The sequence below is a fragment of the Eptatretus burgeri genome, chromosome 11, assembly GCF_056783735.1.
Source record: "Eptatretus burgeri isolate ZD-2024b chromosome 11, Ebu_testis_v1, whole genome shotgun sequence".
Taxonomy (NCBI): domain Eukaryota; kingdom Metazoa; phylum Chordata; class Myxini; order Myxiniformes; family Myxinidae; genus Eptatretus; species Eptatretus burgeri.
The window spans coordinates 78,989,594-79,015,834 of NC_140971.1; the positions used below are offsets into that span (position 1 = coordinate 78,989,594).

General features: G+C 44.5%; 1 protein-coding gene across 8 annotated transcripts in view; it reads right to left on the reverse strand.

Annotated features, from left to right (window-relative positions):
* Window positions 1–26,241, reverse strand: part of LOC147017452 (DNA (cytosine-5)-methyltransferase 3A-like) — a 182,596-nt gene that overhangs the window by 33,594 nt on the left and 122,761 nt on the right. For 7 of the 8 annotated variants that reach the window (XM_085847126.1, XM_085847122.1, XM_085847125.1 and 4 more), the window contains 7 exons: window positions 25,926–26,109; window positions 23,970–24,054; window positions 23,604–23,749; window positions 23,037–23,127; window positions 19,965–20,113; window positions 7,840–7,925; window positions 7,615–7,684 (listed from right to left, as the gene is read on the reverse strand). In XM_085847126.1, the coding sequence (XP_085703252.1) occupies window positions 7,615–7,684; window positions 7,840–7,925; window positions 19,965–20,113; window positions 23,037–23,127; window positions 23,604–23,749; window positions 23,970–24,054; window positions 25,926–26,109 (811 nt within the window). Of the gene's footprint in view, window positions 1–7,614; window positions 7,685–7,839; window positions 7,926–11,752; window positions 13,205–19,964; window positions 20,114–23,036; window positions 23,128–23,603; window positions 23,750–23,969; window positions 24,055–25,925; window positions 26,110–26,241 lie in introns of those variants that run through there. The other variant, XM_085847129.1, reaches the window with a different exon arrangement.

Here is a 26,241-nt window from a genome sequence, read left to right on the forward strand (position 1 = left end):
GTACAGATCGAACAGCTGGAAGCGAAGGCCAGATTAAAGAATGAGATGCAAGAAAGAGTAATGATGGAAGAACGAATCAGACAGGAGAAGGAAGTCAGCCAACTGAAAGAAATAACGAGATTGCAGAATGAGGAACAAGAAAGAGTACTGAAAGAACAAGGAATGAGACAGGAGAAGGAAATCAGCCAACTGAAGGAAACCACAAGATTGCAGAATGAGATGCAAAAAAGAGTAATGAAGGAAGAACAAATAAGACAGGAGAAGGAAGTCAGCCAACTGAAAGAAATAACGAGATTGCAGAATGAGGAACAAGGAAGACAGTGGAATAGGAAATACAAAGAACAAGGAATTAGACAGGAGAAAGAAATCCATCAATTAAAGGAAACGATGAGATTGCAGAACGAGGAACAAGAGAGACAGTGGAATAAAAAACTGAAAGAGTATGAATTTGAAACGGAACGACAAAAGGAAAAAAATAGGTTGGAATACGAGGAGAAGTTGAAGGAGCAAGGAATGAAGCAGGAAGGAGAAATCAGGAGATTGAAGGACACATGGAGATTGGAGAGGGAAGAACGTGAGGAACAATGGAATAGAAAACAAAAAGAACATGAATTTGAGGTTGACCAATTGAAAGAAAAGCTGAGGCTGGAGTACGAGGAGTTAGACAAAGAACAGCGAATGAAACACAAAATGGAGATGAACCAAATGAAGAAAACCATGAAACTGGATAAGGAAAGACAGGAGAGGAAAGGAGGAAGAGTAGTGAGAGAACAGCGAATGAAACACAGGAAGGAAATGAGCCAATTGAAAGAAACAATGAGATTGGAAAACAAAGAGCAGGAGGAACAGTGGGAGAGAAAACAACAACTATATGAGTGTGAAATTGAACAACTAAACCGGAGAGCGAGACTGGAGTCAACGGAGATTGAGGAGCTCCGGAGGGAGAACGAACAGCTAATGGGGCTCAGAGAGAAAGAACGACTCAGATGGGAAGGAAAAAGGAACCAGGAAGAGACAGAAATAAGGAACAAGGAGAGAAAATGTATAGAGACACGGGAGACAAGAGACGAGGTGAAAGGAATTGCGAGGGAGAGAAGAGAACAATTAAGACGGAAAGCAAGGATGAGGTACGCGGAGATCGTGAAAGAGCAAGGAATGAAAAACAGGGAAGGACGGGAGCGACTTAAGGAGAAAGCAAGGTTGACCTACATAAAGATAAGGGAAAGACGCCAGAAAGAAGCGGAGACTAATAGACACGAGGAGACGACAGAAAGAATAAAATGTATAGAGACACGGGAGATAGAGGGTGAATTGGACAAGGTTAGTGACGCACACACACACACGAAGGTGGTGGAGGACAATGGGGGTGAGCTGGCGGACTGGGTAGAGACCCAGTGCGAGCAGCGGGATGGCCTCCTCCAGGAACGAGGGGAGCGAGTATGCCCCCTTGAGGCGAGTCACGACCAGGTGAGTTCGGTCGTGCTTTGCGAGTTTGAGAGGAGGAGTGCTGTGAACGGGTGCACGGAGAGCTTGCGGGGTATAGAGGCCCCGAAGACCCTTGTGGGGACACAAATCCCCAGTGTGGTTGTCCCTGTGTGTGTGGTGCAGGTGTGAGTGCGTCCCCGTGTGTGGAAGCGACCCCGTGTGTGAGTGGTGTGGTGGCGATGGTGCCGGAGTACGTGCTTCCCAGCACGCCGTGTGTGGATGAGGAACCGCGGTTGAGTGCCCCCGCGTGTGTGAGTGAGGGACGGTGTGTGGATGAGGCACCGCGGGTGAGTGCCCCCGCGTGTGTGGATGAGGCACGGAGTGTGAGTGAGGCACCGCGGGTGAGTGCCCCCGCCTGTGTGAGTGAGGCACCGCGGGTGAGTGCCCTCGCGTGTGTGGGTGAGGCACCGTGTGTGAGTGTCGCCGTGTGTGTGAGTGAGGAACCGCGGGTGAGTTCCCCCGCGCGAGTGAATGGAGCACCACGTGTGAGTGGTATGGTTTGTGCAAGGGAGGCCGTGTGTGTGAGAGAGCGGTATGAGAGGGAGATGTCGGTTGGCATGCGGGAGCACGCAGCCGCGTCTCCCGGTGTGAATGTAACGGAATGGAGTGTGAGCGTCGTAACACGCAGGTGTGCGTGGGTCGAATGGCGACGACGGCGACATGGGAGGAAAGAAAGCCGAGTAGCGGCTGTAGTTGTTTCGAGGACCGTGCCGGGTTCACCCAGCAGTGAGCACGAGGTCCGTGCTGTGCAACGCACGAGGCCCCCACGTGCTCGCTTGCGAGAGTGAAGTCCCGGTCTGGAAACGCCAGCGGTGGATTTGCCGATCCCGCGGACGGACAAAGTTTAGGCAGGACTACGGATTTGGACCGGACGGGTTCTCCACGCGATCGTGTGTGTTAAGCTCCAACGGGCAAAGCACATGTGTTCGCGTGGGGAACCCCTCGAGACGTGGGGCTTGTGTTTTTTTTTATGCGCACGGTGACGTCATGGCTGCACGTGGGGTTGGAATCCGGCAGGAGGGGTATCCCTGCCGGATGGTGCCGTCCAAGGAGGGACGAGGAACACGTGCAGCTGCATGACGTCACGGGCAGGTGCAAAGTGCGCGAGTTGCCGCGCTGGTGCTGCGCATGGAAAAAAAAAAAACAGTAAGCCTCACTTTCGGGTGCACAGGATTCCTGGGCAAGGGGTGGAAGACCCCCTACCTAGGGCACAGGATGGAAACTAGTTAGGGGGAAGGGTTAGCTTAGTTAGACCGACTCCATGGGGCAGGGGTAAGTCCTCATGGAGTCCGTGGAATGGATTAGTTAGAGGGATGATAGCGAGATTTAGGTTGGGGAATTGATTAATGGGATTTATTTGAAGACAGTGACAGACAGTGAATGTGTAGAGGGGACGTAGTTTAGCTACGTAGTGTTAAAAGGAACGTGCTGTAGTTTAAGGGACGACGTGGGAGCACGAGTTAGTTAGGGGATGTAGATAGAAGGATGGCAGAGTTCAGCGGTGTGTGTGTTGAAGAGTTGTGAGGTGAGTACATGATGAGTGAGTGAGGCCAGCGGGTCTGTGTGAATGGAGCGAATGGGGAATGCATGGTGCGATGAGTGATTGGGGGGAGGAGTGACTCCCGCCCAAGGGACCCCGGGGTCAGTATAAAGTGAGTTTGGGGGTTAGTTAAATTGAAAAATGGAAGTCGTTTTGTTGTTGGTGGGAGTGTAGGCTCGAAACCCGTTTGGAAGGGTGCAGGAGCCCTGTTGACGGGCTTGGGAGCGTGGCTGCGAAAAGTGAGTATCGCTGAGTGGGTACCCCGGGCACCAGGCTAGTCGGCCGCGGTAGGCCATGGGCCCATGGGGGGCCGGGATAGCGTAGTGGGCACGGGTGCGCCTGCTTGGTGCGGGGGCCCGGGGTGCCATTAGCCGCGTGGGCAGTGTTGTGGGCACGGGTGACCCTCGGAAAGGGGCCTGGGAAGCCAGCCTGCCACGTGTGCGTTTCAGGGGAGGTGCCATGGGGGGCACTCCCCGGTGTTAGGGAGCTGGTAGGCTCGGAGGCAGTGTAGTGCCCGGGGGTGCCATAGCGGGAGAATCGGCAGAGGGTCGTGCCTGCCAAAGGGAGCCACGTGTCCCAGCCAGGAGACCGTGTGAGGGCACGGAGAGAAAATTGGGGGGCGAGGCCCGAAATTGTGACACCAACACAGGCGACGGGAATCTGGGTTGTTAGAACCAATAGTTTAAGCGAGAGGCGCTTGTTGAAAGCCCCGGGGTAGTTTAACAGTTAAATGGTTAGGGTAGATTAGGAGATGTACCCCTCCGCACCATCCATCCCCTCGCTGTCGTTGTGGGCCGCTGGACCCACTTTGGTTATAGATCGCCGAACTCTGGGGAGGCCATTCTGAGGCTTCATTGGGCCTCGGCAGGACGCCAGCTCTCCCTTATTCCCCTCCGGGAAGGGAACGTAGGGGTTGGGAGTAGGCTAGGTGACAGGATAGGTTAGCCGAACAAAGACGATAAAGGGGGTTAGGGGACGATTTATATTGGGGAAGTAAAAATAAAAAAAATTAAAAAAATAAGTTGGGGCTAAATTGGGGTTTGACAAATTAAGGGAGTGGGTATGTACAGTGACAGGCAAAGGCGATAGGTGGGAGGGAGACAGGTAGGTAGGTCCGAGCCCGCTTTCCAAGTGGCTAGCACCACCGCACTCCCTCCACCAACCTCCACGGAACGGCAAAGGCTGGCCAACTTCATCGGCAGCTGTTGTTGTGCTGCAAGGCCTGTGCCATCGGCTGGCCGTGTTTTGCTTCAAGGCTTGTGCCGGCCACTTCATCTGCTGGTTGTTTTGCTGCAAGGCCTGTGCCGGCTGGATCGTCTGCAGCTGCTGTGCTGCAAGGCCTGTGCCGGCCGGATCGTCTGCAGCTGTTTTCTTCAAGGCCTGTGCCGGCCAGTTCATCTGCCGGCTGTGTTTGCCTGCAGCGGCCTTCTTCTGTGGGCTGTGTTTGCCTGCTGCCTTTGCCATGCCATGCCCACTGCCCAGGTTCACCAGCCCCGTTCAATTTTTGCTTTGCCCCCCCCCCTGTTCATTGCCATGTGCGCCAGGATCAAGGCAACAGTTTGCAAGCTGCAAGAACTGCCCTGTTGGCAGCTACAACACGGGCCTGCAGTGGCGGCCCGTGCACCGTGTTTGTGTTCATCCATCCATTCGTTGTGTTCATTGCGTGTGCCACTTGAGCTGGCACGGAGACTACGTTTGTGCAGCCCATGCACCGTTGTGGTTCACTGCGTTCAGTTCAAAAGGGAAGGCCTTGGACTGCGTGTGAGCAGCCGGCCACGTTCCCTGTCACCTGCATTGTGTTGAGCCAGAGACTGCATGCGAGCAGCCTGGCTCCCTGCTAACTGCTTTCTTTTTGCAGAGTTCAGTGATCCTGGGCCATGGTTTAGTGTAAAATTTGTAAGTTAAGGTTAAGATGTACTGTACATATGAGTGCGCCCCCGGCATGTCTGTCTTAGCGCCGGCAATTTTATTTAAGTCGTCCGTGTGAGTGAGTTTGTTTAGGTAGTTACTCAGCCCTCAGGTTATTTATTTTGGGGACACGAATACCATGAATGTCGCACACAGGGATCCGCAGGTAAAATGTACTCGGGGAAAACTACACATGCTGGCACACGAAAATTTGATGACTCGGGGCGAGTCTGTAAAAAGTGGAGGGGGTAGTGTTGTGGTTGACCAAATTCGCAAACCACCATTCAGGTCCCTTAGGTGAGATATCTCGGTAAGTATGTGTGTAGTTAGGCCCAAACCCGTTGTCTAGAGGGAATAAATGTCATTCATGCGGGCTGCGACCCCTTTAGATAGCCGTTTTTCTTTTACTATCTTTATTTTGGACCAACCGCCATTATTACCACCACCAACCACGTCTCAACAGCCATCACAACAACAACCACCAACCACGACGCCGCTTCACCACAACCGCCACGACCTTTACCGTCACAACTCGCCACCATCGCATCACCGTCATCTCGCGCCACTCGTGGGCACCGATGCTGGACTCGTGTAGAGCGCGCACCGAGCAGCGTGTTCAAAAGCATCGCGGACTTTCCGCAGAAAAACGGATCAAAAACGACTCACGCCCACTTTTGTTCCGTCCAATCGGTGAGCGAGGGGCGATTTGGCCCCGCCTCCAGGGCGTTGGAGGGCGGTCGCTATATGCAAATTCATGGATCAAAAAGCATTCACGCCCACTTTTCCTCGGGCCAATGGGGAGCCAGCAAGAGAGGTGAAAGGTCGGAGGCAGAGGGTCAAGGATGAAGGAGCGAGGCCACGGGGGATATAAGGGGCCGCGTTAGTCAGTCGAGGCAGTTGAGTTGGAAGCGGAGGAAGAGTAAGAGGGGAGAAAGAGTTCGCAGTTGGCAGTTCGCAGTCGGCGGAGCGCAGTAGGGAGTTCGCGGAGTCGGAGTGAAGAGGACGGAGCTGTGGAGAGGCGGCGGCGGCGAAGGCAGACGAGGGGGTGCTCGCGTCGGATTCGAGGAACTGCGGAGGGAAAGGCCGGCGGCGCGACCGAGGTCGTGGTGGAGACGCTCGTCGCAGGACCCAAGATTTTTGTGAAATCCTCCTTTCCCCGAGCATCAGCAACCCCCTCCTGTTTCCCCCCGCGCTGAGATAGTGCGACAAAAGGGGGCCCCCTTCCCACCCCCTACCAGACACTGTCCGCGAGGCCCGCGGAGTTGAGGCACCACCGCCGCTCCGCGTCTCATCATCAGACGGGTAGGCCCGACACGGTCTCGGCCCCAGGCCCGCCTACCCCCTCATCCTGGAGGTAGTAGTAAAACTTTATAGTTTTACTATAAAGTAGTAAAACAAATAAGTGGATAAATTTAATTACAAATAAGTAGGAGTATGTGAAGAAAAAAATTAATATCCTTGAATGGACTGAAAACTTGATGGTTATCAATTGAACAATGGAAAAACAATTTACTGCAATCTCAAAATGATATGTGGCTCAGGAGGTGGTCAAATAAGAGCATTAAGAGAAGTTTATCATTTCATTTCTGCTCAACAAAGACACTTATACCAAGAACCAAGTTCCAAGTTATTCTCTGTGAATATACTCGATGGAAATGAATGTTATAAGAAAATGAAGTTATTCCCTAAAGTAGAACATGAGCAAATATTCGTTGGTTCGCTCTTTGAGTGGAATGAAAATATGAAAAGGAAGAAGTGCTTTAATCAGTCAGTCTCAACTTCCATAGTCTCAATTTTACATTTGCTTGTATGGGAGGGAAGGGGATAGGGAGAAAATCAGTCTCCTATTTTGGGCTTTTGGGGCTTGATTCAGAAAGTTTTTCCCTTTTTCCCCATTCATTTGAATGGAAGTCCCAGAACCCCATTTATCTTCTACTTCCCTATCTAATTCCAATTGAAACCTATCTATATTTATGTTAACATTTATTCGTTAACATAAAGAGATGTTAACTAATATAAGTTAACATCTATATATTATGTATGCACAGAAGGTGGAATTTCGTTGTTCAAATTTGTGCATATAATAAACGAGCAAGGAATACTGGCGCTGTGCGGTGGTGGGGGGGGGGTGGATACTGCATGGCTGGGTGACACTTTCCTGGCAGTGGTTCTGGAGCCTGCTGGACATTGAAAAGCGATTAAGTTATTGACCTCATGGTGGTTACCTTTTGCCTGCAGGCTGGTGGCAGCACTGCCTGACCTCAAATCCCATTATACACCTTATAACGACTTTTGGTGGCCTCAAAACCGATGCCAAGGCCAATGTGTTGCAGGTCAAAACCTTGTCCAGATTCTGAAGTACCTACACCCAAAATTTGGGGCCTCTCTCGGTGCTACGTTTCAGCCGTGAAAGAATAACATACAAGCGCACAAGCATACAAACGCTTGAAAATATTAAAATGGATCAATGCCCCCTTTCATATTGCAAGGAAAACAAGTTAACATGAAATTAAATTTCAAAGTTTTAGGCATCACCCGTTAGAGCTAAATTTGTGACTAAACTTGCATATAACATGCACGAAAAGAATACAGAAATCGAGTGATAGTTGAAGCTATACCCAGAGTAGGTTGAAAAACAAAACCCATGAAGTCACATGACTTTATGACTTTGACGGCCCTACCTTGGCCATCCGTCCATGCTCTAGACAGTCTTGTAACTCTAGCTTGTCCACCGCCGTAGCCACAAGAGGCCTGCAGAGACAACACTAAGAGAATAAGGATTATCCAAATTTTGTTTCCATTGCTCAGGCCTTTCATCTTAAATAGTAACAATAATTCAAGAGACACCTTGAAGAGAATCTACTTGAGCATGTTTAGGGAGCCACAGAGATGAGATAAAGCATCACCTGTTCATTCCTGGCAAGTTTCCCCAGAAGTATCGAGCACGATGAGCAGCAGAGACCTCTTTGGCATCAATCATCACTGGGTTGCACTGCCAGCATGGGTACACGGATGGAGGCAGTATGAAGAACAATGTTGAGCAGTGATGAAAATTCATTTTATGCTTAATGTTCTGTCATTTATGAAGTGGTTGTACTTGTAATCTGGCCTCTGAGTCACAGAATGATTATGTCAAACTGTTTTAAAATACCTCAAAGAAATACAAGAAAACAACATTAAAACTTCTTGAAGCAGAAAACAGCTGAGATTAGGAAATGACGTATCTAATTTTACAAAGAGAATATGCACAGCCACGTGCTATGTAACGGAAATGCATGCCATGCCATGCCAAGCCATGCCATGCAAAGCCACGCCATGCTAAGCCAAGCCATGCCATCCCATGACATGCCTTGCCAAGCCATGGAAAGCCACGCCAAGCCATGCCATGCCATGCCATGCCATGCACAGGATCTATTTTCTGGATGTTTGAGGTTTTTGTTTTTGCAATGGTCAGTTGTACTTTTGTCACGTGTCTTAGTAATAGTGTTATTGTAGATCGGTTTACTGGTTTGGGGCAGTTCAAATATCACGGAAGTTATGATGGAATTTTTTGAACACCTGGGGTGTTAATCTAATAAATATGATTCATCAGGTGTCTGTCTGTCTGCCTGTTTGCGTTTTTTGCAAGGACCGACAACCACCATATTTGACACCCAAGTCCAATCCAGAGATTGTCCTAATGCTATTTTCATCCACCTCCTGAGCCTTTAAATATCACTTTTCTGGCTTTTTAATTTATATGCAAACTCATTGGTTAACACATATCACGTGACATACAACACTGCCAAAGGCCAGCACACCTTATGAGTCGAGCTGTGTCTTCGACCCAATGGCTCACTGCACAGCTGGCCTGATTCCACGCACAATTGGAACCTAACTAAATAAAGAATACGTTCACGCTTTCATGCTTCAGTAAGATAAAGCTATCTGCTGCGGTTAAGTGGTGCACAGTATGGTACAGTGCAGTACAGTACGTTTCCATTCGCAATCGCCACGCCATGCCCGTTCCTTGAAGATGTGTCCACTATAAATGGATGAGGTGTGTGTGTGTGTGTGTGTGTGTGTGTGTGTGTGTGTGTGTGTGTGTGTGTGTGTGTGTGTGTGTGTGTGTGTGTGTATATGTGTGTATGTGTGTGTGTGTGTGTGTGTGTGTGTGTGTGTGTGTGTGTTTTGTGATACTTTTTGTCTTAATTATGTACGTCTATTCATTAATTACGCACTATTAGAATTTACCTTTTGACCCTTTAGACTGCTGAGACTCCTTCAAACTTTGAAGGCCCTTTAAGACTCCCAATATCTTGATAGTTGAAGAAAAGACCCCTAAAGACCCTGAAGACCCAAAAGTCCCCAATGACACAAAAGTTCCCGAAGACCCAAAAGACCCCAATGACCTAAAAATCCCAAAAAGTTCCTGAGGACCCAAAAGTCCTTGAGGGCCCAAAAGTCCCAAAAAGTTCCCAAAGATCCAAAAGTTCCTGAGGACCCAAAAAGTCCCCAAAGACACAAAAAGTCCCCATGGATCTAAAAGTTCCCGAGGACCCAAAAGTTCTGGAGGACCCAAACTTTCCTGAGGACCCAAAAGTCCCCATGGACCCAAAAGTCTCCAAGGACCAAAAAGTCCCTAAGGACCCAAAAGTCTCAAAAATTTCCGAAGGACCAAAAAAGTTCCTGAGGACCCAAAAGTCCCAAAAAGTTCTCGAGGACCAAAAAGTCCCCAAAAGACCCTCAGGACCAAATGTCCCAAAAGTCCCTGAGGACCAAAAGTCCCAAAAATCACCAAGGGCCTCAAAGTCCCAAAAGTTACAGAGGGCCCAAAAGTCCCAAAAAGTTCCCAAGGACACGAAAGCCTCAAAAGTTCCCAAGGACTCAAAAGCTCTCAAGCATCCAAAAGTCCCAGAGGAATCAAAATACTACTAAGAATTTGTAGATCCAGTAGACCCTTTAAGACTCAACTATACCACAAAAATCCATTAGAATTCCCATGTTTTAAATGCATTCCATGTAAAGGTAAAAAAGCAGCTTAATATGTCCTTCTATGACGGCATGGCATTCTAATCTCGGCCGGTTTATAATCATTCATAGAATCATTCATAATCTCTGAATCGAGCAGGCATGCAGGACCCTCGGCCAGTCATCAGGGCATTGCTCTGGGGTTCTTGAAAGGCAATTCATGGCGCGGAGTTCAGTGTGGGAGATTTGTGTCGTCGTGAGGTCGGAGCGGGATATTTTTGGGGTGTGGTGTCATCTTGCCGGAAATGGAATGTTGCGGTTTCCAGCTATCGCGGCCGGGCCACGCAGGGGGTCGGGACCAATCAGAGCACCCGATTCGGGTGACGACACAACGCTTCGGGGTGGCCCTCCACCCCGTGCCGTGGGACCTATAAAGGTCCGAGCGGAGCCCCCTCTCTCTCTCTCTCTCTCTCTCTCTCTCTCTCTCTCTCTCTCTCTCTCTCTCTCTCTCTCTCTCTCTCTCTCTCTCTCTCTCTCTCTCTCTCTCTCTCTCTCTCTCTCTCTCTCTCTCTCTCTCTCTCTCTCTCTCTCTCTCTCTCTCTCTCTCTCTCTCTCTCTCTCTCTCTCTCTCTCTCTCTCTCTCTCTCTCTCTCTCTCTCTCTCTCTCTCTCTCTCTCTCTCTCTCTCTCTCTCTCTCTCTCTCTCTCTCTCTCTCTCTCTCTCTCTCTCTCTCTCTCTCTCTCTCTCTCTCTCTCTCTCTCTCTCTCTCTCTCTCTCTCTCTCTCTCTCTCTCTCTCTCTCTCTCTCTCTCTCTCTCTCTCTCTCTCTCTCTCTCTCTCTCTCTCTCTCTCTCTCTCTCTCTCTCTCTCTCTCTCTCTCTCTCTCTCTCTCTCTCTCTCTCTCTCTCTCTCTCTCTCTCTCTCTCTCTCTCTCTCTCTCTCTCTCTCTCTCTCTCTCTCTCTCTCTCTCTCTCTCTCTCTCTCTCTCTCTCTCTCTCTCTCTCTCTCTCTCTCTCTCTCTCTCTCTCTCTCTCTCTCTCTCTCTCTCTCTCTCTCTCTCTCTCTCTCTCTCTCTCTCTCTCTCTCTCTCTCTCTCTCTCTCTCTCTCTCTCTCTCTCTCTCTCTCTCTCTCTCTCTCTCTCTCTCTCTCTCTCTCTCTCTCTCTCTCTCTCTCTCTCTCTCTCTCTCTCTCTCTCTCTCTCTCTCTCTCTCTCTCTCTCTCTCTCTCTCTCTCTCTCTCTCTCTCTCTCTCTCTCTCTCTCTCTCTCTCTCTCTCTCTCTCTCTCTCTCTCTCTCTCTCTCTCTCTCTCTCTCTCTCTCTCTCTCTCTCTCTCTCTCTCTCTCTCTCTCTCTCTCTCTCTCTCTCTCTCTCTCTCTCTCTCTCTCTCTCTCTCTCTCTCTCTCTCTCTCTCTCTCTCTCTCTCTCTCTCTCTCTCTCTCTCTCTCTCTCTCTCTCTCTCTGTCTCTGTCTCTGTCTCTGTCTCTGTCTCTGTCTCTGTCTCTGTCTCTGTCTCTGTCTCTGTCTCTGTCTCTCTCTCTCGCTGTTCTTCGACTCCGTACGTCATCACTGGACTCCGCACGTCATCGCTGGATTCCGTCTCCTCTTCTCCACCCACATGACACTGACTCCACCCACCCACCTGGTCCGCCTACCACTCCCTACACTCGCTCTGGACTCCACTCTTCCAACTTAAGCCCCTCCTTCATGCCCACAGTCTCGAGACGACGCGTCAGCTATCAGGGGGGTACCGCACCACGGAGCATTCCCCGAACGCATTGGTGGCGCGTTTGGGCAATCAATTATACAAAGGTACCGAGAGACCACAGCCTCAACTCCTCTCCTGTCTTGCTTAAATTCCTGTTCATCGGGTTGTGTGTGTGTGTGTGTGTGTGTGTGTGTGTGTGTGTGTGTGTGTGTGTGTGTGTGTGTGTGTGTGTGTGTGTGTGTGTGTGTGTGTGTGTGTGTGTGTGTGTGTGTGTGTGTCCTGGCGCCTGTCTACATAAGTGAGCCTGCAGAAGACTATTATTATTTTTGGGTTTGGTCTGCTCTGCGTCCACTTTCATAAGTTTCTTGTTTATTGCCACACCACACCATTCTTCCGTATATCTGCTTGCGCACCCCAATAAATCTATTCATTGTACCACATACTCTTCCTCGCCCCATTGTAAATAAATTACTATTATGAATGTTCCCTGCTCGTTTTTGTCTTTTCCTTCATTGGTCCTGCATGGTCCGAATCTTTTCTTAGCTGGGACTTTATTCCCAACGATCCGTTCCTCTGAGCCGGTACGTCCTTGGCAGTGTCGCTCGGCTGCATCCGATCCGGTAAAGTGATTCAGTCCAGTAGAGTGATCCAGTTCGGACAAGGCGTACCGAGGGCATGTTCCCCGCAAATTAAATCACATGATTAATTAGGTAACCCGGTTAACCCATAGACGGGAGGACCCTAAGTCGCGTGGTTGAGTTATTGGCGTCCACGGTCAGTTAAGCGACCCGCCGCATCATGGAATTATCCGTGTGTGACGGCCTACAATTCCGGGTAGTCTGGTGGGAGCAGAGATAGCTCCCATCCCCCCCCCCTGCGGTCTTCTCACCCGACCCCCGGCCCGCAACAATATTATGTCTTTTTTCCGATTTGCAATTTATAAAGTCGGTAAATTTGCAATTGAAAGTTGGAATATTCTTCTTCTTCTTCTTCTACTTCTTCTTCATGATTAGCTGTGATGTCACACTCGGGAGTCGATCACCATATCCACAATGTACACGGGTTACTCTGCAATACGATTGAACTCAAACGGCGATTAACCTTCTATTTTCCACAAATATTCTGAGTCCATGTGTCCTTGGTGGTTGTAGTAATACAAACCGAGATGGTTTTATGCTACACCGAAATACCGCAACATTTGCTTTCCAGAAGTTTGCCTGAAATTGGATGGGGTTTGTCCAAAATACCTGAGTGTGGATCGAATCTATAAAATGTTCGGTTCATTGCTCAGAACATTTTACAAAGAACTGTTATGATACAACAAGGATGGAAAGATCTTGTGGTTATGCACCACGATTGAGAGAGGATGTCTGTGCAGTGCTGTGTCTCACCGTTGTGTCCATGCTGTGTCGTGCCGTGTCCCACCGTTGTGGCGTGTTTCTGATATAACCGATTTATCAATTAATACAAAATCCCTTAGAAACCACCAGTTTAACGGAAAAACAAAACCTACCAAATCTGTAGTGAACATGCGACCGGCATTTTCATCTTCACCAACACTGAAATTGTCACCATCTTCGAATCGCTCGCAGATCAGTCTCTGGTTTGACATCCATCTGAGGGACGGCGTGTTTTGTGACTAGTTATCCCAAAACCCAGACTAGTTAGCGCAAAGGTGAGTTTTTGTTGCTCTGTACATTCTTGCAATACAATTTGAAAAGTGAAAATGAGGTATACAATCATTTAAATTGAGAAATGACATGTTTGTTTCTATAGTTATATGCAGTCACTCACGATACTGCCCAGCTTCTGAGCAAAATACTGCCCATTATTTAATCGATTTATAACTTGTGCTAAGAAAGGAATAAATCAATATGAATTATCACGCACAAGTTACAATTCTGTTTATGATATGATAAACATTTCTGGTCTAATGGCTTATGTTTCGAGAAACTCGCGATTCAAACTTGCTTTTTATGCCATTACGTAATTAATTAGATTTTGAAAAAGAATAAATTATACAAGCCGGGAGGCAATGATGGTTCGCGGGCATCATTATTGAACGATGCCACGGTAGGTACAATTGAGTAAGTGGAAGCTTTTGAGAAAGCCCTACCGTAAAAACCTATCTCTTCCGTCAAAATTGACCAAATCAAATCGGATTTTTTTATATGTTGTACTTATGGACATTACGCAGAGCTTATAGGAAATGAAATTGCGAGAAAAAAATCGAGAAAAATAAATTAAAAAGAAATAAAAAGTTCAAGTGGGCGTGGCTCCACCCACAAAGGGTGTGGGATGCCCCTCATACAAAAAGACACAACTCGACCATGATATCTAGCTTGTGTCCTAGTTTCATCAAGATCGCATCAAACGTCACGGAGCTATGCTCTGGAGAGAGTCACAAACAGACAGACAGACAGACAGACAGACAGACAGACAGACACAACAAAAACAATGGTCATTGCTGGCACCCGCGAAGCAATATACTAGCAGAGTACCCGCCCTCCGGGCGATCTTGTTCCAAACATGCAACAAGTTCTTCTGACGTATGCCTTTATTTGGGCAGTGTATTGGTAACTGACAGCTGCCTAAATAGTATGGAAAATAAAAATAAAAAAAACTCAGGTTGCGTACATCAAGTAAAAACGTACCTACTGCTTATAATTCAAAACACCTCACTGTGTGGGAAAATGTGGGGACAGGAATACTGTACTGTAAATTGTGGAGACCTCCCCACTTGGGGAGGGTAATACCCTCTCCCACCTGGAGGTGGCGCTACACAACACACATTTACAGTACATCGAGAATTTTCATCCCCCTCCTCTACCCCCAAAACCACCGGCAAATAGAAAAACACCCCGATACACTAATTGTGGTCATGCTGATCCTCAGTAGCAAGTCTGGATATAATTGGGCTCAAACTACAGGAGGAGTAGCGCAACAAACACACAAACAAGCAGTCATGGACTGGTACTTACGAAATCGTCAACTTGACCTCTGACATTGTCGAATTAAAGTTGTCTCTAGAGAAGGTAGCAACGCAAACCAGAAGTTTCTAACGTGATTCTGTACCAAACCATCAAAAATCGAATGTTTGACCTCACTGTGACCTTGACCTTTGACCAATTTTGACCAAAATCTAATCAGCGCTAGCCATCACCCTCCTGAATCACGTGTGTAATTTGACATTGGTAGCTTCTTCCGTTCTTGAGTTATCGTGCCGACAAACAAACACACACACACAAACACAAACACACAAACAGATGACAGAAGTCATCAATATACTTACGAAATCTTGAGATTTCGTAAGTAACAAACAAATACGTGGGTCCGTGAAATATCGTAAGGATTACCGAAGATCGTTTTGATGTGTAAAATGTTGCTGTTTCATTTATGTCTGCCCAACCCAAAATTAACATCAGAACATCAGTGCGTGTGTGTGTGTGTGTGTGTGTGTGTGTGTGTGTGTGTGTGTGTGTGTGTGTGTGTGTGTGTGTGTGTGTGTGTGTGTGTGTGTGTGTGTGTGTGTGTGTGTGTGTGTGTGCGCAAAGATGATGATATCCTCAATGGTCCTTCGAAAAAAACAAGGGGATTACACTGGGCCTGAGAAGAGATCCGTTACACCTTCTGAAACCTCTCAAAGTTGTTGCTACCCTCGTGATTTTACTATAAGTGACGTCACATTGTGACAATCGTACCAGATGGTGACCATTACAATGTGCACAACTTCACACACTTTTCCTCTCAATATACCATCTGGAGTGAGTGATAATCGCACAGTTGATTCAATTTTGATATTTCTGCCCCCAAGTGTATGATGCGCTTAATTTATTGCTATGTTGGTGACCTAATGGACAGCACAGAGTACAAAAGACCTTTTAATGTAATACCAGATTACTTTTTAGGATTCTAACACATTCTATGATTAGTGGATGACTATTTGTTTATTTCTGCTCGGTGCCTTATCTGAAGCTGGGCTTGGTGATAAGTTAAGCTCATTGTGGTGGATACCAAGAAAGCCAGTTGGCTTGAGCAGTCTGCTGCCAGGCAAGTTCATCGGCCTGATTCGGCCTCTGCCAGGATTTACACCACTCTCAAACACTTGGGATTTGTCAGACGCTTTACTGTATGGGAAATCTTTAGGAAAATACAACACGCACTTAATTGCCTTCCACAATCTTGTTAGTTGGTGTATGAAAATAATGTTCTGTTAATTCCTCTTAGAAGCTTTGTTTTAATCAGTGTGGTCAGTTGGCTATTTTATGTTGTCTATAAATTAACAGAACCGATCATGATCAGTCGATGCTACATGGTGACCGTTATACGTGAGATAAAGGTGAAACACGGCAATATAGTGTGTCATACCAAAGACTATGATAAGTCTTTTTAACGTTACATGGAAAACAAAACAAGTATAAATCATCAGCTTTAATCATATTAAAAAGGACAAAGCTTGTGTTTTCCTGACAAATAGAAATACTGTACTACAATACTTGGGACATTTTAAATGTCTGATGAATGAGATATTCACATTCGTCCAATCGATGATAAATAAAGTATAACGAGGCCTGTGTGTAAATAAAAAAGCACAAACAAGTGGTGCCAGGCACAACAAATCCCGCCCATTTAAGGCATAAAGTTATTTTGGGGATCAAATTTAAATTTGAACCATGTTTTAGTTTTAATGGAAAATTTGTAATTTTGACCGATGAACATGACCCCCAAAACTTCGGACCCTCCGATCTTCACAAATATGCATTTTTCACTATGGGAATGGGTAGGATTTTAGTGACAAATATAATAAGGTTCACTATAAGCTTAGTTTGAAGTAAATCAGATCATTAACCTCCGCCATCGAAGATGGACGGAGGTTACTGTTTTCACGCGTTTGTTTGTTTGTTTGTTTGTGAACAGTATTACGGAAAAACTCCTCGACGGATTTTGACGAAACTTGGTGGGGGGATTAGGTATGGTCCAAGGATCATGCCATTAGATTTTGGACTTGGTCCAAAGTCCAATATGGCCGCTATGGCGGCCATTTTGAAAAATATTTGAATTTTTGTTTTTGCATTTGTACATGTTTGAAGTGATTTCCAACCAAAAAAAAATGTTGGAGAAAAAAAAAAACTTGGAAAATTTTACTTTTTTCAAAAATTTTTTGTTTTAGTTGAAAAAAATGTTTGTTTTTTTTTTTTTTTTTTGCATTTCTACATGTTTTAGGTGATTTCCAACCCCTCCAAAAAAATTGTTGGAGAAAACAAAATTTTGCGATTTTTTTCAACAAAATTTCTATTTTTTTCTATAGTGATTTCTATAGTGATATAACATATAACACTTATATGTTATAAGTGATTTCCAACAAAAAAAAAACATGCCAAAATTATAATTGCGGCTGATTTTGGAACTTCAGGTGGATATACCCACGAAAAATCAATTTCTGTCTCAAGGAATCCAGTAATGACAAATGAATTGAGTCTGTAAAAGTTAAAAGTAAAAGGGAAAGTTGCAAACTATAACTCTGTGAGCACTGTTGACGTCAGATTGAATGAATAGGATATCAGGTTCACTTGAGTGACCTAGCAGTATTGGTGGCGGAGGTTTTGCACTCTACCGAATGCTCCCCCTCTAGTTTTGACGAACTTATGAGCGAAAAACGATTTTGATCTTTTCGTGACCTTGACCTTAACCTTTGATCCAATTGGACCCAAAAGTTAATTAGGTCGTCCAAGGTTCACTGCCCACCTGTGGATTAAATTTGATAGTGTTTGCAAAAGCCGTTTTGCGGTAAAGTTGCTAACAGACAAACAGACAGACAAATAAAAAACCAATGTCACCCGCAGGGTGACCCATATCTTGCCAAAAGGTGACCACGTGTGACTTCTTTAAGGTCACACTGAGGTGAACAGAGCTGCTATCCACCAGAAGCGACTCCTTGAGGAATATCTGCCTACGAGAGATTCCGATGAGAATCGTTCTACAGAGTAACCATGAAAAATATGCTTTTGCCTCATAACGTCACCAAATTATGTCATAATGTCTCAAGCTTCACATATCTAGAAAGCACTCATCGAGGTGTTCAATTTGAGGTACTACACGATATGGTTCCTAAAACTTGAAAATTTGACCTTGGGGTCAAATATGTTTGACCTTAGTCGCTAACCATGAAGGTCAAGGCCAATCGCCACCAAAAATTAATCAGCTGAGCGCCAGACCATGAACTATATTCCCATGAAGTTTTAAGACGATCCGATCAAAATTACTCAAAAAAATAAGGGTTTCGTCGACTCCCCTGATTTGCGACAAAGTGACCTTGACCTTTGACCTTGACCTTCAAAATTTTGTGCACTGAAAGGGACCTCTATAGGCTTCTGATACGCGAAGTTACAAAAATTTCCAATGATAACTGTGCTCTGCAGAATTTTTTATATGTCATTACAGACAAACAAACAAACAAAAAAAACAAAAAACATACAAGCTGACTCACATATCTTGCAAAAACTTCGTTTTGGCAAGATAACAAACAAACCGGACGATTACAATATCCCACTCCCTCCCTCCAGGGGGTGGGATAATTATATTTCCATAATAATTGCATTTATATATTGAAAAACACAGATCATCCTGCACTATAGTGAGTATCTCATTTGTAGAATTTCCCTCGTAATAATTGGTTAAAAAAAATATTTAAAAGAATACAATATGATAATATTTGGCCATTTTCATTCAGAACATGATCATCCCTGTTGTTAAACTAATGCTCAGTGAAAGAGAGCATTAACTGTGAGTAAATATATATATATATATATATATATATATATATATATATATATATATATATATATATATATATGCATATATAATATGATATGGCAGGGGTGGCGGGGGAGGTTATCAGTTGACTCCCAGGGGATACAGTGCAGTCTGTGGGCTGCGCTTACTGGTTACCTCTGCCACCAAAGGTGATATATGGCACAATATGTCAAAGTTGTCGATGGGTTCTGACAAAACATTGGTGGATGGGTTGAGTCGGTGACAAGGACAAGTCGATTCTATTTTGGTTTCGGTCCGGATGCAGATCCAGCTTACCAGTGGAATACAAAACGTAAACTGTTCAGTCTGGTTGAGGTCCATGCTCTACCGAGTGCCGTTTGAGTTGAAGTTGCTGGTCTGGTGGATCAGCGTTTGATGTCAATCGTCAAATCAGTTTGGAACCTGGCAAATGGAAAATCCTCTTTATCTCTTTGCTGATAACTCCACCCTCTGCCGTACCATCCATCATCCCTCAGACCGGCAAGCCACAGCTTCTTTGCTCTCTGCATATCTGGGTAAAATCACAAACTGGTCCAACACGTGGAACATGTCTTTCAATCCAGACAAATCTCACACTCTCACAATGTCTCTCCAAAAGGACCATTTGGACCCCCCCCCCCATCTATTTTCTCAACAATCCGCTGGAAGAAGTACTTTCATTCAAGCTTCTGGGTCCCACTATCGGCCATGATCTTTCCTGAGAAAGCCACATTTCAAACCTCGCCTCCAAAGCCAGTCGCCGACTGGGAATCCTCCGTCGTGCAAAGTCCTTCCTCAGCCCACTTGAGCTCGTGACCACATACAAAGCTTTAGTTCACTGCCTGATGGAGTACTGCTCTCCCCTCTGGGCTGGTGCTCCTGCCTCTCACCTTTCTATGCTTCACACTGTGGAAACCAATGCATTTAGGATCATTGGCATCTCCCGCAGTGAGGCTGAGTCTTTGGACCTCTCACTCTCTCTCACTGCAAGCAGGTCAGTGGTCTTTCTGTCTTCTACCATCTCCTCTCCGGTATCGCTCCCCCTGCTCTGTCTGCGATTTGTCCCCACCATATTTCTGCAGGGTGCTCAAGGTCCGCCAGCAACCCCCTTCTGGTAAAACTACCAAAATCACGAATCACTGCTCACGTTCACTCTTTTATTCCTCTTTTTTCCCGCCTTTGGAATAACTCCAACACTCTCTTCAATCCCATTCTTCCCTCCAGGCTTTCAAAACAGCTGTTCACCACCACCACTTATCGTCCCCCATCCAAAACCTCAATCTTTTCTACCCCCGTTAATCCACCCCAAACCCACCTCCTTCAAATTCCCTGCTTTCCTTCCTGAAAGTCCCTGTAACGTCCATCTTGCCTACCCCGTGTTTCCCGCCCCATCCCTCTCCCTTCCACAGATTTCCAAATGTCTCTGTTCCCCACTGTTTTGTCCTTCCCACTCCCGCCCCTTTTGTTTCATACCCCTCTTGCTGTGCGTTGTGTGTTTGCTCTCATTTGAGCCTTGACAATGTATATAAAATAAAATAAATAAATTTTAATAAAAGCAGTTGACCTCGAGCAGTTGACCCTCACCTCGAGAAAGCGAGAAATGTCTCTCTTGTCATTGTTGCCCATGGCCGCAACATTCTCGAAAAGCCAGAAGAACATCCGGTCTTCCTCCACCTTAGGTTTGGCTTCGTTCATGAGGCGATAGAACTCAAAAAAGAGCCTCCCCGTACCCTCTACACAAACGGTAGGGGAAAACAAGCAAACAAACAAAAACAAATTCAGACTTCGAAAAGAACATCTTTTTTTTTTTTAATCAGTTAACAACAGGGATAATCATGTTCTGGAAGAAAATAGCATTTTAGCGCCAGGAGAGCTACTCGATGGTGATTTGGTTCACTTTTTAGCAATCCTGCAGGGGCAAAATGTATGTCTTGATGTACCTGCAAAATCATTAATGAAAGGAAATTAAATTAAATCATCACTTATATGCTCCTCCAGCTCGCAAGTGTCAGTAAAAACCCAAGTGGCTCAATAATGACCTCCAGGAAGTTATCTTTCCTGACCCAAATGGTCTCCATGTGGTCCACACCTTGTGATTGACTCTTCATTGCCTCAGGGAATTTTGAGATGGGAACCAAAATGCTACTATAAAAGGCAGCATTGCTGTAATCATCTTCAATAAATAAGTAAACAAGTTGAAGTACATTCAAAGTACACCGCTCCCATGCCAAATAAATAAATAAATAAACAACAAATCCTGCAGTGCCTTTGGCACCTGGTGATGCCGCCGTGCAGCACATGGAGACAGAATTGGGAGGGAGTGGTGTACCATAATTGATTGATTAATTGCATAATTTAAATAAATAAATAAAAATCGTAAAATAATTAATTTATTGGTCAATTGGCTAACAGCATACCAAAATCACCACCGTTTCATCTGAATCTGTAACTTTTTGAAAATTAAGTAATTCATCGAAAAATGAATAATTAATTGATTAATCAATAAATCAAAAATACTATTTTTGATTAATTGATTAATCAATAAATCAAAAATACTATTTTTGATTAATTGATTAATCAATAAATCAAAAATACTATTTTTGTCAAAGCACATCTTCACTTTTGTCCCCAAATTTCAGCTTCCCAGCTCAAAGGATAGCTGAGATATGCCCCGGACAAAAAAGAAAGAAAATAATGGATAAATTGATTAATCAATAAATCAAAAAAATACCCTTTATAGCGAAATCATTTGTCCATTGTCGTGTCCAAATATCAGCTTCCTCGCTCGAGAGCTGCTTGAGATATTGCCCAGATGAGAAAGAAAATAAATGTCATAAATAAATCGATTATAATTAAGTAAATATAATCAATTAGTTAATTAATCACAAAATAAAATAACGTTTTTGCCAAAGCACATCTTCACTCTTGTCTCCAAATTTCAGCTTGCGAGTTCAAAGGATGGCTGAGCTATAGCCTGTAAAAACAAACAAACAAACAAATAAAAACCAATGTCACCCGCAGGGTGACCCGTATCTTGCCAAAAGGTGACCACGTGCGACTCCTTTAAGGTCACACTGAGGTGAACAGAGCTGCTATCCACCAGGAGCAACTCCTTGAGGAATATCTGCCTACGAGAGATTCCGATGAGAATCGTTATACAGAGTAACCATGAAAAATATGTGTTTTCCTCATAACGTCACCAAATGACGTCATAATGTCTCAAGCATGACATATCTAGAAAGCATTCATCGAGGTGTTCAATTTGAGGTACTACACGATATGGTTCCTAAAACTTGAAAATTTGACCTTGGGGTCAAATATGTTTGACCTCAGGCGCTAACCATGAAGGTCAAGGCCAATCGCCACCAAAAACTAATCAGCTGAGCGCCAGACCATATACGACATTCCCATAAAGTTGGGAGATGATTAGATTTAAATTACTTTTAAAATAAGGGTTTCATCGACTCCCCTGATTTGCGACAAAGTGACCTTGACCTTCAAAATTTTATGCGCTGAAAGGGACCTCTATAGGCCTCTGATATGCGAAGTCACAAAAATTTCCAATGATAACTGTGCTCTGCAGAATTTTTTACACGTGATTACAGACAAAAAAAAAAAACATATAAGCTGACTAACATATCTTGCAAAAACTTCGTTTTGGCAAGATAACAAGAAATTGGAGTGAAAACTGAGTACTCCCTTCCTTCAGTGCCTCGCGATGACGTCATGCATCGCCTGGATATGGCATTTGGAAGGAGCGGTGAACAATAGAACATATAGTTGTGGGAATGATGTCTTGGGGCTAACTTTTGAGAGGATAGGTTAGTTAACTCCAATAGTGAATGAATTAGAATGAGGTACTTTAATTGTGATATAAGATGTGTGTCGTTTGATGTATTGGAAGAGTGGTTAGGGTGGCTGGCTTGGGATCTTAGGGTCCTGAGTTCCAGCCCTCTTGGCTGTTGAATTAATACCAGGTGGGGTTGACTTTGCCTGGCACTCTTCTGAGGTTGGCAAAATGAGTACCAGTGTAGTGGTACTGTGGCATAGCATCAGTGGTATCGGTGCACCCCAACAAAATGATAGCTACCTGGCAGCCAAGCTGCCACATGCAAGAACACAAATCAGAACATGAACATGAACAGAACAACAAGTTTCAGGTTTTACTGTACTTTGGCTTTGAATTTGTCCCGATCATGTTTGTGCAGAGAGGAGTGAGATCATATTTTTACTCTGCCTGCCTGGCAATAAAAAACAGAATTGATTTATTTATATATGCCTTTAAACCTCTTTAAACCTTTAGTTGCATTGAATGACGTACGTCTGTACTTGAACACTGTAGAACACAAATTCCCTTCGTAATACTTCCAAGAACCATGTAATATGCTCATGCTATATAAAAAATATCTCATGCTATATATCGATATATCGCATGAGAGGGCATGGTGTGTGAGAGGGACAGTAATATGGGGTGAAGAAAACTTTGCCAACATGGCTATGTAAGGAAACTTCTGGATTTTTTTTTTAAACGATTTTTTAAAATCATTTTATTAAAATTGAAGTGTATACCTGAACACTGGGTGGGGTATCATGTTCTGTGACTTCTCTCGTTGCTAAAGTTTCTGATATAATTTATTGCACATCACCAGTGCTCACCATAAAGTCCTTTCCTGGCAGGGTTGACAATGGACAGGTCACTGCATGGGCTCCCACCGATGACGAGGTCGAAAGGACCATAGTTCTGCAGCTGGGGAGAAAGAGGAAGTAGGAAAGCAATACGTGTCGAGTGGCAGGTAAATTAACTCAGTGGGCGTCATGTCACTGAGAATAATATACTCAGAGTTTTTCAGAGTTCAAACAAAATGTGTTTCATCATTCATTTACTTCCATGTGGAAGGCCAGTTGTGCTTCCAATGACAATACGTTTGGAAACAAAACTTCCTGGATTCAAGATTCACTTGTTTTAAACGTCTCCTTTAAAAATGTAGGACATCATAATCATCTTAACAGCTTACTGCTCAACATAACCAATCAATTTTGACTGCTGATTGTATCATCACCCACAAATGTAATCCGTAGAATGGCTTTGTGATTGATAAGACGGGTTCCTATTTATCTCAGATAATTTTGGAACAACTGTTTCACACACAAAAAAAAAAAAAAAAGATTGATCAAATGCCTGTAGAATTAGGTCACCATGGAGATACATGATGGTGTACCTACATGCTGCCGTGTCAGGAGTCGAATATCACCAACGTAAGTGATCTGCCCTTCATGGCGAACCATCCCGACATTGATGGAGTCTTTGCAGATCTCAGAGGCAATATATCTATCCACAGCAATGCCCAGTTCCTTCAGGACCAGCAAACCTTATGGGATACACACAAACACACACACACAGTTTACACTTACTGAAAGCTGTTTTCTTTGCCAAAACCAGCATTAGCAACAGTAATTTTGAAATATTCTAGGTTCCTGTTTCTCCATCGATGCGGGGGAACAATTCTCTCGACTGAAATTATGAAGAAGCTGGGAAGAGTGCAATGAGAACAGGAAATATTTCAAAACATGAGGAATATATTTTATCACCTGTGGCAATGCCATCAAAGAGTGAAAGGACTTTAATCGGTTTCCGTTGGTCTGGAGGTACAGGGGGATAAACCTTGGGAGGGTCCTTCAAACATAAACAGAGAAACAAAGTAATGTTAATGAAAACCACAAGGTTATATGTCCTTGCAAAAAAGATCCTTCATGAGAAACTTTAATTGTTAATTTGAATGCACATCCAGTGAAGAGCCAATTCCCACCATCACAAGCCTCATAAATATATATGGAAAAATTACAGGCCCAGACCAGGAATCGAACCCAGGTCCTCTGACAAACCGTGCCAGCGCTCTACCCACTGGCTGAGCAATGCAATTCCTCCACATATACAAGTGCATTGCCAAGATAGCAGAGCACTAGTATGGGTTTGCCAGAGGACCTGGGGACCTGGGTTTGATTCCTGGTCTGGGCCTGTAATTTTTCCATATATATATATATATATATATATATTTTTATATATATATATATATATATATATATATATATATATATATATATATATATATTTATGATGTTGGTTCTGTCCTGTTCATTTCTCATTACATCGCAAGCCATGAAATAATCAACTGGAGAGTTCATGGAACACTTCACCCCATGTAATTTTGATCAAAAGGACATTGGGAAGGCTCTTTAAAACTTGCTTTGCGTTTCCGAGCACGATGTATATTCCATACAAGCCGCCATTTTGTCACCATCTCGAACGCTGAGAGAACGAGCGGCAAATTTCATGAGTCAAAATGGTGTGTGTGTGTATATATATATATATATATATATATATATATATATATATATATATATATATATATATATATATATATATATATATATATTATCCAAGCACTGCTAAAGTTGAGGTTTTTGGAAGTGCCAATAAGGTGGTTTGTCTTCTGCAATGTTTAAATATATCATGAAATTGAAATAAAATGAAGGTTTTGCATGCTGAAGAAAAGAAGGACAAATGTGTCCTAGAGCCGCGTCCTAAAGGCAATAACAACAACTTCCGATATTTCGTCACGTGCCTTGATGGAGCCAATAGCGAGACCCGTCATGGAGGCTCCTGTTCATGACGAGAAAATAGTGTATTTACGAATTTACAATGCATTAAATGGATTAATCTTTAAATGGTAACGTGAACTTTTCAAAACTTTAAAGCAAATGTCCGAATATATTTAAAAGTTCATGATAGACGCTCTCAAGGGGCACCCTCAATGCGAGGATGTGTACAGGTGTTTAATATTTAAGGAGATCCGGATGCTGTTTATAAAAGAGCCGAGTCCAAAAGGTTTTGTCTTCACTAGAAGAAGAACAAGAAGAACAACACGGAGCTCTCTTAGAGCCAGCGTTAGCTACATGAGATGCGGCTAAAAACAACTTTTTTTTGGAGGTTTACCGCCGTTGATGCACCGTCTTTTACACTACCTCATTTACCAGGTTAAATTAGTTCTTCGTCCTTTCTAACATTCCCTGAAAACAGTAAGTTTCCTGTTCTGAATGATTTTCAATTTTGTTTGACTGCCAGACAAACAGGCAGACAGACATAACAATGACCTTACTCCTTTGAGTGCATACGTGCTCACTGCTCGGGACGAGATTCCGCACAATTTGCCAAATTCAGAGCCAAAGTACTGCTAAACTGCAGGTTCGTGTTCCAATTCATCTTCCGATTCATGTTCAAAATGTATAATTCAATTGAAAAAAAGTAGTTCCTCCATCACAGACTGACTGACATCTGGAGAGAGTGACAAAGTGAACCAATTGCTTAACCTCGCATTTCGCTTCGTACACGCCACGGGGTAACGAGCAACATCATTGGCTCACCTTGTCGTTAGAATGTATTCAAAATGAGAAATTCATACTAAGGTAAAGACTTATCGAACTTCCTGGAAATAAACCAATTGCCATCTGTTTAAGACAACCTGATATGGAAATAGCATCACGCACATATTCCTGGCTGTTGCTGTTCGCAAAGAGCTGCTGCAGGCAGTAGGCCCAATCCTCACGGCGGTGTAGAAGTCCAAAGGAAATACCAGGGCGGCACATGTAGCAGTTCCAGGGTTCTTCTTCAATGGCTGTCTTTGCAGTTCCAGGGCCTACAAGTAAGTCAAGGCACTCTACGCAGAAGCAACTGTGGGGGGGGGGATGTGATTGGGGGGAGGGGGGGAAGAACTGTGATTCAGGATTGGTTCAGGATTACAAGTGAAATTAAAAATTGTTTTGCAGATTACTTTGTGATGACGACCTTTGCAAAATATATATA